The sequence below is a fragment of the Solanum tuberosum genome, unplaced genomic scaffold (assembly GCF_000226075.1).
Source record: "Solanum tuberosum cultivar DM 1-3 516 R44 unplaced genomic scaffold, SolTub_3.0 scf00285, whole genome shotgun sequence".
NCBI lineage: Eukaryota > Viridiplantae > Streptophyta > Magnoliopsida > Solanales > Solanaceae > Solanum > Solanum tuberosum.
In genome coordinates this window covers 809,115-821,765 of record NW_006239208.1, presented here as the reverse complement: position 1 = coordinate 821,765, position 12,651 = coordinate 809,115, and the positions used below count along the sequence as shown (strand labels likewise).

General features: G+C 34.7%; 1 protein-coding gene and 1 long non-coding RNA gene across 2 annotated transcripts; one reads left to right on the top strand and one right to left on the bottom strand.

The window, feature by feature from the left end:
- The first annotated feature begins 3,516 nt into the window (after positions 1–3,516).
- LOC102591607 (cytochrome P450 71A1-like) lies at positions 3,517–5,129 on the top strand. Its single transcript, XM_006358999.2, has 2 exons — positions 3,517–4,419; positions 4,493–5,129. Exons 1-2 carry the CDS (start codon positions 3,517–3,519, stop codon positions 5,114–5,116), a joined length of 1,527 nt encoding a protein of 508 aa, XP_006359061.1. The 3' UTR covers positions 5,117–5,129.
- A 1,067-nt stretch (positions 5,130–6,196) lies between these two features.
- LOC107062937 (uncharacterized) lies at positions 6,197–7,512 on the bottom strand. The gene is made up of 2 exons (XR_001474963.1): positions 7,290–7,512; positions 6,197–6,837 (listed from the first exon to the last, which is right to left on the bottom strand). It is a non-coding gene; the product is annotated as an uncharacterized lncRNA (long non-coding RNA).
- Positions 7,513–12,651: the final 5,139 nt, after the last annotated feature.

The window sequence follows — 12,651 nt, the reverse complement described above, 5'->3', positions numbered from 1 at the left end:
TAGTATTTAAATGCACACAAAAAAATATGAGAAAATTGTATGAAATAACAAATTAGTAATTCAAAATAAATGATATAGCTATAGTTTCATTACTTCTTTTTAGTAGATACAATTTCGAATTTCTTGCTATCGCTTGGGCCCACGGATTTGTATAAATTTTAAATAAAAAAAAACATAAGTTATTCTTTTATACAATTTAGTTCAACTCATTTCTCTCTCCCACACCCTTCAATTTCTCCTAAAATATCTCCCCCAAATCAATTTCAATTTCAAATCATCACCATTACCCTCTCAATTGTGGCAGCAAAATTTTCATGTAATCGTCAAAATGTGTCTAAATCAATTAGGTTTTATTTTTTTTAATATTTTTTTTTAATTTCTCAAGTTATTTCATGAACTTTCATCTCAAATCCTCATTCATTCGGTTTTTCACTTGTACAATAGATGCTCAGACTCCATTGACAAGAATGACTAGAGGTATACAGTTGCATAGCAAAAGTTTTGATGAACCACCATCCTTTTCATTGGGTCTAACTCAAGATTTTGAAAGAGTTGCATGTTCAGATCTAAATTTAAGAATGAAACAATCAGAATGGAGGAGATTACTGCAAAATCAAAGCAAATGGGCATCAGAATTGTTGAGGGTGATAACAAAGATCAAGGCGATGCTAGTTCAAGTAAGAAGAGGAAAGGAAAAGCAATTGATTCTACCAATGAACAGACAAACATAATGTGCCTGAGTTTAGCAAAAAAAAGAAATTGTAACAGAAATTACCGCCGTTTTGTTTATTTTTTTTAAAAATCAAATTGTATATAAATTGGCAGGATTACCGAAATATACAGATTAATAGCTCCATAACAAACATAAAATTTTACATGGAGCGCAATTATGCAAACTATAGATGTAACATACAAATATGATTTTTATATTTGCTATACCTAAAATTTACTCATTTAATATTGGAAAAATTGTATGAAATAACAAACTATTAATTCAAATTAAATGTTATAGCCATAGTTTATTTTATTTGTAATTCGCAGCAAACATTCCATTTTTTTTGTCATCTGATTTGGTATACAATTAGCCATTTTATACATTTCGGTATAAAATGTGTTTATGTTTGTATAAAGCGAGAGAAAAGTGTATATACAGATACAAATACATATATTTTCGTCATATACACTTATAATTATACAAATACAGATCTTATTATATAAATTACAATGTATAAATGAATTTATAGAAAACTGAACAATTTGTATAAAATTAGATGTATCTAGCGAATTATACAAATCAAAAGCTCCATAGCAAACATAATATTTGTTATGGAGCGCAATTATGCAAACTATAGCTATAACATACAAATATGATTTTTATGTTTGGTATATGTGAAAGTTACTCTTTAATATTTCAAACTTTAAATGGACTTTGAGTTTGGATTTTTATTATTTTTAACACTCTATTTTTTTTTATTTTTTTTTATTTAGTCCAAGGATCGGTCCAACCTATATTGCTCAAGCCCCACAGACCAATGGACTTATCCGAACCGGGCTAAAAAACTCTTTTCTTAAATGAGCTTCAAAAATCTTAGTTCAGCCTTGTCAAATTACGAATAAGGTAGAACTGGGCCAACGGAGCTAGCTCATATTGACAGTTCTAAATACAAGTTAATCATACAATATTTTAAGTATATTTATTAATTTGAAAATCAAGTCTTTAAATAAGTGGCTTTATCAGGATCCCTCTAATACGACATGATTAATTTTGGTTTGAAGATTAACAAGTAAGTTTCCCAAGCCAAAACTAGTACAATAAAATGTCCTAGTCTACAACTGACCGATAAGCCAATATACAAAACTCTTAGTATATTATATTTTTATAAAAATATTTAAAAGCTTGACATACAATATTATACCACCAAAGAGATTCAGTAATTAACATAGATCACAGATGTATGACATAATTTACATCATTTAAATAATCATTCTACTATGGTTGACTTTCATCGTTCATCCAAAAATATAGATATGTCAAACCAAGGCTCTAATATCAATTTGTTGGAAAATGAAGAATAACAACAAAAATATTCACACGAAAAATAATGGGGATAAAATAAAAAAATAATAACACCAAGAAATTTATATGAAAATCTTTTAAGAAAAAAATCATGGAAATAATTGATATCATTATAGTAAACAACTTTACACTATGTGGACCTGGATAAAATATTATAAAATTAGTTCAGACTCGGAATAGATAGTCCTCTTTTAATTTCTACCTTGTTAAAATATCTCACACTTAATATATTTTTCTTCACAAGTTATCTTATATAGGCAATAGTATACCTCACTCTACTCTCTAATATTTTTATCTCTATAATGATGTAGAGTTCCTTATTCATCGAGATAAAATGTGCCTATTTTTCACTTTGTATTAATTGACCTGTAGTAAATTTCAATAAAGATATACCAAAAATCTACTGCAAACAGAATAGGAAGACCATCTTCCTTTTAATATATGGGATATAGGGTGGACCCCACAAACGAAACTAGAAAGTTCTTTTAACACAAAATATCTATCGGAAAATACTAACTGTGCTTTCTCCGTTCATTTTTACTTATCACTTATTTCTAAAATAGATTTTTATATTTACTTGTCACTTTAACATATCAAGAAGAGACGATATTTTTTTCAAATATTTTACCCTCAACATTAAATGCTTATTTTTCAAATTATTTCTAAGACAGCATTTAATAGGAAATAATTTGGTAAAATACCTTTATCATTAATTATTTTTTAATTGGTGTGTCAAATCAAACTGTGACAAGTAAAAGTGAACGGAAAGAGTATTTTGCTTCCAATTTTATTTTATATTTTAAAATATAGGTCTAACCCACCAACTTCCCCAACTCCATTTGCATTTCTTAAGAATGAAATTTTATCTTGCCCTATTCTGTTCTGTCTTGCCTCATCACGTTTAACTATTCCTCTACACATCTACGAACCATTACTAAATATCTTATGTACTTGTTTTTTTTTTTATTTGATGTCTGTAGTTTGTATTGGAGCTCCAACTAAAATCGAATAGTGCACTATAGGGAATCACTTGGTGTGACATTTCCAACAAAATTATCTCAATTTGTAAAGTTTTAACTCGAGACCTCTAATTAAAATTAAAAGAATATCATTACTACACCATACCTCATATTAATGTACTTCTCCAATTCTAGTATACAAAAGTGTTCATAACATTTCTTTATGTAATAAAATAAGCAATAACAAAAGAGTGCTTTCTTTTTTATATATTGCAACACGTGCACTAATTTTTTTTCCATCAATTGAGGACGCACTTAAATACCAATTTTTGTCATTATCAATTTTGGAGCAATCTTGAAAAAATATGATATTTAATAGCAATATATGGGACCACTTGAAATATGCAACCGCTTCTTCTCTTTTTATTGATTATTCAATTTCCCTATAAATATTCAACTTCAGTCACTTATTATCAAAAGATGGACATCTCTTGGGTTTTCATAGTGTTTGGCTCATGGCTACTGGCATTAGCTTTTGTCTTAAAAATATTCAACCATTCCAAAAGGAAAGTACCACCAGGTCCAAGGCCATGGCCAATTATTGGCAATTTGAACCTCCTTGGTTCATTCCCACATGTATCTTTGCACCATCTTTCACAAAAATATGGAGATTTAATGCTACTAAAGTTTGGTTCGAAGCCTGTTTTGATAGCATCATCTCCAGAAATGGCTAAAGAGATATTGAAAACACATGATACTATCTTTGCTTCTCGTCCTCCATTAGCTGCCGGTAAGTACATTAGCTATAACTATTCAGACATGACATGGGCATCTTACGGTGCACACTGGCGTCAAACTAGAAAAATATGTCTAACCGAACTACTTAATCCTAGAACACTTAATTCATTAGAGTATATTCGTGTTGAGGAAAGACGAACTTTGATTTCTCGTCTTTTTGCTCTCTCAGGAAAACCAATTTTGCTTAAAGATCATTTAACTCTATTTACTCTTCGCACTATAAATAGGTTGGTTATGAGTGAAACATATTGTAGTGATCAGTCAAACTCAGCTGCTTCAATAGTAACTTATGAAAGATTGCAATGGATGTTTGATGAGTGGTTTGTTCTTAGTGGGGTTATTAATCTTGGGGATTGGATACCTTGGCTTAGTTGGTTCGACTTGCAAGGATACGTAAAACGAATGAAGGCATTAGGAAAGAATATGACAGAATTTTATGAATATGTACTTGAAGATCACAAGGCAAAAAGGCAAACAGAGGAACATTATATTCCAAAGGATATGGTTGATGCTATGTTACACCTTGCTGATGACCCTAATCTTGAAATTAAGCTTACTACAGATAGTATGATGGGATTAATACATGTAAGTTTACTTAATTTCTCTAAAACTAGAATAATATAGATAGACCATTTTCTTAATTTGTCATCAATGTCAGGATATGGTAGGTGGTGGAACAGATACTACAGCAACAACGATAGAGTGGGCATTTCAAGAACTTCTGAGGCGACCAAACATCATCGACAAGGCACACCAAGAACTTGACAGAGCCATTGGAAGAGAACGATGGGTAGAAGAAGAGGATTTCTCTAAGCTACCTTATATAGATGCCATAATTAAAGAGACATTTAGACTTCACCCTTTATGTGCATTGCTTCCTCCCCATTACTCTATTGTGGATTGTAATGTTGCGGGTTATGACATACCAAAAGGGACAACTGCTTTTGTAAACGCGTGGTCTTTAGGAAGAAATCCGAAGTATTGGGATAGGGCAGAAGAGTTCATTCCAGAAAGATTCATAGAAAATAACATAGATATAAAAGGGCAAAATTTCGCGTTGTTGCCATTTAGTTCTGGACGGAGAAGGTGCCCGGGGTATAGCCTTGGTATGAAGGTTGTTCGAACAACAATGGCTAATTTGTTGCATGGGTTCAATTGGAAATTAACAGGAGATACGAAGCCAGAAGATATAAGCATGGAGGAGATTTATGGATTGACTGTACACCCAAAAAAGCCGATATCTTTGATCATGGAACCAAGACTTCTCCTCCATCTTTATTAGTACTTTAATTTGTTCTGTTCTTATCAATCTTGTTCAGTTTAAGCTATATCTAATATTAAAATAAAATTCCATATTTGACAAAGCAACAATTTTTAAATTGATCTTCTTTCACTTCTTGCTTCATCCTAAAATAATAAAATGTTCCAAAGGCATCCACTTATAATATTACTCCATTATACTATAATTTCCTTTGAAGTAGGAGGTAAAATTTGCGTACGCATTACTTTCTTTAGATCCGCCTTATGAAATCATATTGGATTGTTGCTGTTGTATAATTTAAATTCCCGTCTTATCTATTAGAGATAGTTTTATTGATCTTCCTCTTAAGTTTGTTTCTTAATTATAACATTATTTTTTTGTGGTGATTTGAAATATTACACTGGCCTGTCTTGTTTTGATTTTACTAACAAAAGTCAAGTTAGTTATTTTAAATAATATATTTTTATAAATTCCAAGATTGCCCTTTTGCGTCCTCAATCACTAATAAACAGTAAGGTTGTTTGACCAAACTTGTAGGAGTAAATACCAATTCGATTTTTGATGATTCCATCAGCTTGGAACAGAAGTGAACAGAGCTAATTAATCAATAACATTGTTTTACTTTGTGTTTTATAGCAGTTCTTATTTTTTTTATATATAACATTGTTTATTTTTGTTTTCAACAATCTGTCCTAGTATCCTATTTATTAATTATCATACTATTTAGTTGTTGTCTTTGCTTCTTTCTGGTAGACTTTGTGCCGTGTTATTGTTGTTTACTATCTTTCTTCACTTGAGCCGAGAGTCTTTCGGAAACAACTCTCTACCTCCACGAGGTAATGATAAGGATTACATATATTCTATTCTCTTCAGAGATTATTTCCCCTGATTGCAGAACTCAAGTTCAGCCAAGCAATGAACTAAAAGGCACATTTCTAACATAATTATGTTCAGATGACCCAAGCTCTGGAGGGTGGAGCTAATGAGAACTCAAATCCGGAGACCAACCAAGTACTGGTTGCGGGTGAAACACAAGTTGTGCCAGAGGAGTCTATTAGGACTAGGGGTGGTGAAATTTTCGATCAATTGCTAAACACATCATTCACTCAAATCATTATGACATCCGGTCCAATCATGCAATTACACTATCGAAACTACCTAATATGATTACAAGACACTTTAACGGTTGCCACTACAACAATTACCACCGGATGATCTTGCGTCCATGGAGGGAAATGGTTCACTAGCCGCATTTTGGCTGCACAAAAAAAAAACAGAACAACAAAACATTATAAGCAACACCAGTTAAGGGTGCATTAGAATTTGGTGAGTCGTGAGGCTTATGATCTGATAACTCTATTTCCCCTAATGCAGAACTCAAGTTCAGCCAAGCAAGCTCTGGAGGGTGGAGCTAATGAGAACTCGAATCCCAAGATCATCCAAGTACTGGGGTACGGGTGAAACACCAAGTTGTGCCTGAAGAGTCTATTAGGACTACTTCAATGGACTTCAGGATGGAAAATTTGAATTATCCAAAGAATGAGGAACCACAAAATACTCATATTGGACCAGCAGTTGAGTTATCAAGAAATGTTGAATCATCAAATGGAACTAAGGAAGCAAGTGATCCTCCTGGTGACAAACTTGTGTTAGGCTCTCAATTACCACCACAGCAAGAAGAGGCAGAAAGCGGCGATTTTGATTATTCAGCAAAACTTCAAACTCAGAATCGACCCTATTAACTTAACAATGATAATTTACATCAAAACATGCTTAACTTAACACACAAACTCATCAAAAATAATTAACAATGATAATTTACATCAAAACACGCTTAACTTAACACACAAACTCATCAATTTCATAAATTAAAACAAGAAAATGTACCTACATAAAATAGACATATTGGTGTTACTCCCAAGAAAGTTGCATTTTAAGCATGATTCGTTAGTAGTAGTAACATTATTTAACAACCAGCTATTATGATAGCGTCATAAATATCCCATCCATTCTTAAACCAAAGATTTCAAGAAATGTGTTTTTAAGAAAAATGGAATTAAATGCTTAAATTATATCTGATATTACTAACATATTGGAAACTACTCAAATTGTGATTGATTCAACATATGCATGAAACTATATCCATAATTATTTTAGAGAAACACACAAGAACCTTGAGCATTGTCGAACTCACCATCATAATTCCATAAACAATGTATCAACCCTATCAGATTCCAGCTCTTCCTCTATTTCACGAGGAATGGAGAGAAATAGTGATTGAGGATAATATGTGATTGTGATGCCCTGATGGATCAGGAGCTCTTCTTGAAACTCTTCTTGAAACAAGAAGAGAAACTTGTCACGGTTAGGAAACGAAATAGACACCACCCATTAGCAATGGATGGACATTGCAATGTTTTCCTACACCAAAGAATCAGTTGAGTATGGAAGGCTACACTTAAAAAATAAACTTTTTTAAAAGTACCTTCATATTCGCAATGTCTAAGCCCACAGTTCTCATTTTAACATAGTAACAAAAAAAAACTAGCACAATAATTCCCTAGTACAAATCTGGAAGACACAGTGAAACTTGTTAGGCCAGCCTAATAATTCAATAGGTTTTGGTCATGGAACATGGCTAGTTTAGCTACAAGTACCGGGCTGAGTAGTTCTATCCACCAAGACTTGAACAAACAAGAAGAAGATATCACCAAACAGTGTCTTTGGAAGAGTTACAGTAGTAAATGGCTCAAAATCCATTTCCAAAATGTTTCCACGGGTAAAATAAATGAGACACAGATATAAGAATCAAACAAAAAAAAAACTCATTCACAAAGAAAAAAATTGTAGAGTACTATTATCTTCAAATTCATTGACTCAAAACTACCTTTGACAAGCACGAGTCACTGCAAATGAAACCTAGAAGGCTGACAGGCATTGTAAAGACATTTGCGATAAAAGACATTGTAAATGTAAAAGAGGTGACACAAAAGTGTCAAATATCAAAAGGGGGTTTTGTATCAAGTACTAAAACAGCAAAATAAACAAGAAAATCAAGTATGGGGAAAGGTTCTTGGGATGTGACCGCAATACAAGTAGAGATAAATTGTTGAGTACATGCTTTCGATCGGAGATTTGCAAAATAATAGTGACTAGGCTAAGCTTTAAATGGAAATAAGTTCCCTTTCGGGAAACTTACCCCGTTTCAAATGTGTTCCTCTCGGACACCCATTTGCCGCATGAAGACCAGCCTACTCCTTACCCACTCACTCTCTCAAGCTGAGTGTTAGGATATGGGACTAGGGCTCACCCTCTCAGGCTAAACCTCATGTTGACCCACTCATTAGGCCATCAGTCTAGTGGTTTTGGTTTCGCGACCTCCCTCTCAGAAAAGCCGAAAACACATGGGTGGCTTTGTATTTGCAACTACAAACCCTTTAGATTAAACCACAACCACTAGGTGAAATCACCATTAAAATACATCTAACCTATCAGCAAGCAAGACCCAACAAGAATATCAACCTATATTTGCTAAATCACACCCCAAGAATGGGGTTTTTAGCCACACATCAAGAAATAATAAATTAAACCTTGAATTAAGCAAAGGAAAGTGAATAAACAAGACCCACTTCCAACTTGGAGAAGAAGAACTCCTTTCTTCAAGTCTCCACAAAACCCTCTCCAAACTTGAGAGAAAAATATTAGCTAGAATATGTTCTAAAGTGAAAAATAATAACAATATGTTCCACTCCTCCATTCTCTCTTAAGACTACAATTCTAAATAGTATTCATAATTTTCACAGATTGTGCTGCGGATGATTGTTCGGCGACATTAGTCGAGATCACCGATGAACTCAGCGATCCGCCCTTTGGTCAGCTCATCGCCTTCAGTGTCTTGCCTTTAGCATCATCGCATTGTGGATCATTGGGTGGTACAGTATTGCTTCGCGGAACTGATCGACGACTTGCCGATTGCTCCTTTCCTCGCCTTTTGATCCACTTCCTTCAAGGCTTCGCGTACTGGAACAAAGGGCGGTTCATGTCGTTTCGACGACTCGCCAAGTTAAACTCGGCGATCCGCAAGATTCCATTTCTTGTCTTTTCAGCCCTATTTGCTCCGTTTTGCGCCTAAGTGTCCATGCTTCCACTAAAATTTCAACATTTTAATCAAGTATTTAGATAAAAAAGCATTCAAGGACACGAAGCCCCACGAGGCCGGTTGTCCCCTTCCTGCTCCCCTAGGGCCGGCACTCGAAGCCCCTCAAGGCCAACCCTTCCTAGCCGCCCTTGAGAACGACCCTTACGCCCCCTGAGAACAACCCTGCCACCCCTCGAGGCTGGACCCGCCCTTCAAGGACCAGACTGCCCCTTGAGTCCTGCCACGCCCCTGGAGGCCAAAACCTCCCATCGAGCCCGCCCCCAAAGGCCGGCACTGCCTCCTAGAGGCCACCCCCTCTCTTGAGGCCGGCCTAACCCAGAGCTCTGCCCCGCCCCTCGAGGCCGAACCTAACCCTCAAGGTTGGCCCTGTCCCCCAGAGGTTGGTACCCTCATTTGAGGTTGGCCCCAACCCCCTTAGTCGGCCCCTCCCCTAGAGGTCGTCCCCACACACGAGGCCCCGCCCCCAAGGCCTGCTCCGAGGCCCCAGAGGTCGACCCCTCCCTCGAATCCACCTCATTCCCTTGAGGCCCCGCCCCCCTCACTCGTGGCAGCCAGAACCCCCAGAGGACAGTCCTTTTTGATATATACTACAATAATTGCACTATCAGCTCAAATAGCTCAAATTAGATTCTGGTAATGTGATAAACAGCAGAAATATCCATCATTTTGCCGAAACGCACTAAGAGCTTTCTTTATGGAATTGGAATCTATGCTCTATGTTGTCACCAATTCTACAAAATATATGAAGTTCTCATATATACATAAAAGTTAGAGACTTTGCTAGTCCTAGTCCTACTCTTAACCCAATCATTCTTTTCAAGGTGGAGGTGGCAGAAAAAATGCACAATTTATGCCCTTTCATTCTTATTAGCTACTCGAGAGCAAGAAAAGCGCATGGACTTATTAAAAAGTAAAGAAGCACATACCATATCAGCTACTTAGAGATGACAAGTACTCTGCCCCTTGGTCAAACAACACTAAAATTACTCAACCGGAACACAAGCCACTCTTAACAGGTATCATAAAATGTTACCATTAGAATCATCCAAACACCTAAGTGAATCTTACAAGTCCCTCAATTTAGAAATTACAAGTTCTAAAAAACAAAGCACTATTCTCCAAAGTTTTAACCAGAAAAAAAAATGATCACCAATCTCCCATGTGAAATAAATTGGCATCTGATAATGGTTTTTATTCCATTTTGTTTTGTGAATGAGGAACTATGCAACTGTGTTTCTTATGCTCTTTCAATAACCCACAACTAACTGAAAATCAAAACAGTCCATTGGGGAAAGAGAAAAAGTGAAAACTTTTGCTTTCAACCCAGATCACAAAGTGGATATAGAACCAAATTAACAACTAAACAGTACATTTGTACCCTACCATTATCACTGAATCTGTAAAATTCTCAAGCTCACAATGACAATTTTGCCTTGAAAACTAAAACCCCTATTGGGGAAAGAGAGCGAAAAAATTTGCTTTCAACCCCAGATCACAAAGCATTAAGGAACTAAATTTACAACTAAGCAGTACATAAGCATACCCTACTCCATTGTCAGCACTCTTCAAGATTAACAAGCTCACACAGTCAAATCAAAATAGAATTTCGCAACATACTTCTTATGTACTCATGTCTTATTCTAATACTTGTTCAACAAGCTTTTATAGAAATTTGATTAGGCAATCTGGTGCTATAAAAGAATATGACAATTAATAAATAAGTTACAAATCAAATTAGAAGATGAAAGCATATGTTATTGCACTCCTAACATGTGGCTCTGTTGTAGTTTTGGTTTTGTATTGTGGTGACCGAGAGGAATAATGTGCTTGTTTCTGCTCCACATGTTTCAACCCAGATCATAAAGCCATTTAAGAACCAAATTAACAATTAACCAGTACACATACATCATTGTCACTCACAATGTAAATTTTCCCTTGAAAGTTCAAACTCACATCGACCCAGATCACAAAAGGGGTTGGTCGAATGATAACCACCTTCCTCTTCCAACCCTAAGATTGTTGGTTCGAAACTTCGAATCACCAAGAGAGCAAGGAGGATGATGCTAAAAAAAATCCCAGATCACAAAGCTAATAAAGAAACAAGAAATTAACAAGTAATCCAAACATAGCGCATCAGGATTTATATTCTTACCCATTGTTATTGTCAATTTTACCTGTAGATTTCTCTTGTCCATTCTTTCCTACTCTATTTATGTTCATCCGATTGAAGGGTCCTCCCTTAATGTGTGATTTTAGGCCTATGGGTGTGACAGTTTCTTTGAGAAAAGACTGAAATTGTAGTGATGAGAGTGTTGGCTGATGAATCTTGTCGAAATTCGCCATGAAAGAAAATAGAGAATTCAACTATTAGGGTGCGATTGAGGTAATTGGGAGAAGTTTTGGGGGGTGCTATAACGGCTATGATTTTGGAACGTTGTCAAAAAGTGTGGGAGGCTGGGACCCAACAATTTTTCAAAAAAATAATAATTAAAGAATTTCATCTATGGTGCCACTGCGACACCATATATTATTACTAGAGAAAATTGAACAAAAGTGTCTTTTAAGTCCTTATTTAAATTTTGGTGACTATTTTGACCAAAAACAAGTCAAAGACATTTAATTATTAGATTAAGTTAATTAGGACTGAATTAACATTTTCAAAACTTCTAATCTTTTTAAAAATACAAAACAGTCCAAATTTTAAAATACAAAACAATCAAAAATTCTCTCCTCTTTCTTGGGATTCACTTTCTTCAACTTCTCTTCTTCATTGTTCTTCCTCTCTTCCGACTCAAGACCTCAAACGTCTCTTCTCTTCCTTAAATCTGCTTCGTCATTGCTCCCAATCGACTTCCGGCAACTTTTCAATTTTCGGCAACTTCTTCGATTCTAAGCATCAATTTTCTCTCTTCTCAGGTAAAAACTTTTATTTTTGAAAAAATTAGGGCTTTTTAATATTAAAGAAAAAGATGAGCTTGAGTTGTCTTTCCTTTATATATACGCTAGCAATTTTAGAATTTGATGCTTGAAAAAGAAAGACATCCGAAAAAAACCTTAATTTGTTGTTGTTGTTGATCTAGAAAAATCCAAAAAGAAGCGAAATGTGAATTTTTTTTGTTGTTGTTCTCCATCATTGTTGTGTAATAGTAATAGTTATTGTGAATTTTGAATTTTTTTGGAGACATATTTAGTATTTGTATTTCTCAAACAATTGTTGATATATTGACTTGTTGTTGATGTTTGTGTTGTTGTATTGAATCAATTGGTGTTGTTGGTATTCTTGAGTTTGTTGGAAAGAATGAAGAAAAGAACACATAATCAAAACATCATAAATAATTTATTGTCTCCAAGAACAATGCTAAAGTCAATTTTCTAGAGTTCACATGATTTTTACTTT

Excerpts from the sequence above, each read along its gene's own strand:
- LOC102591607 (XM_006358999.2), top strand. The coding sequence starts at position 3,517 with ATGGACATCTCTTGGGTTTTCATAGTGTTTGGCTCATGGCTACTGGCA. Across the intron at positions 4,420-4,492 it reads GTATGATGGGATTAATACAT|GATATGGTAGGTGGTGGAAC; the intron begins GTAAGTTTACTT and ends CATCAATGTCAG.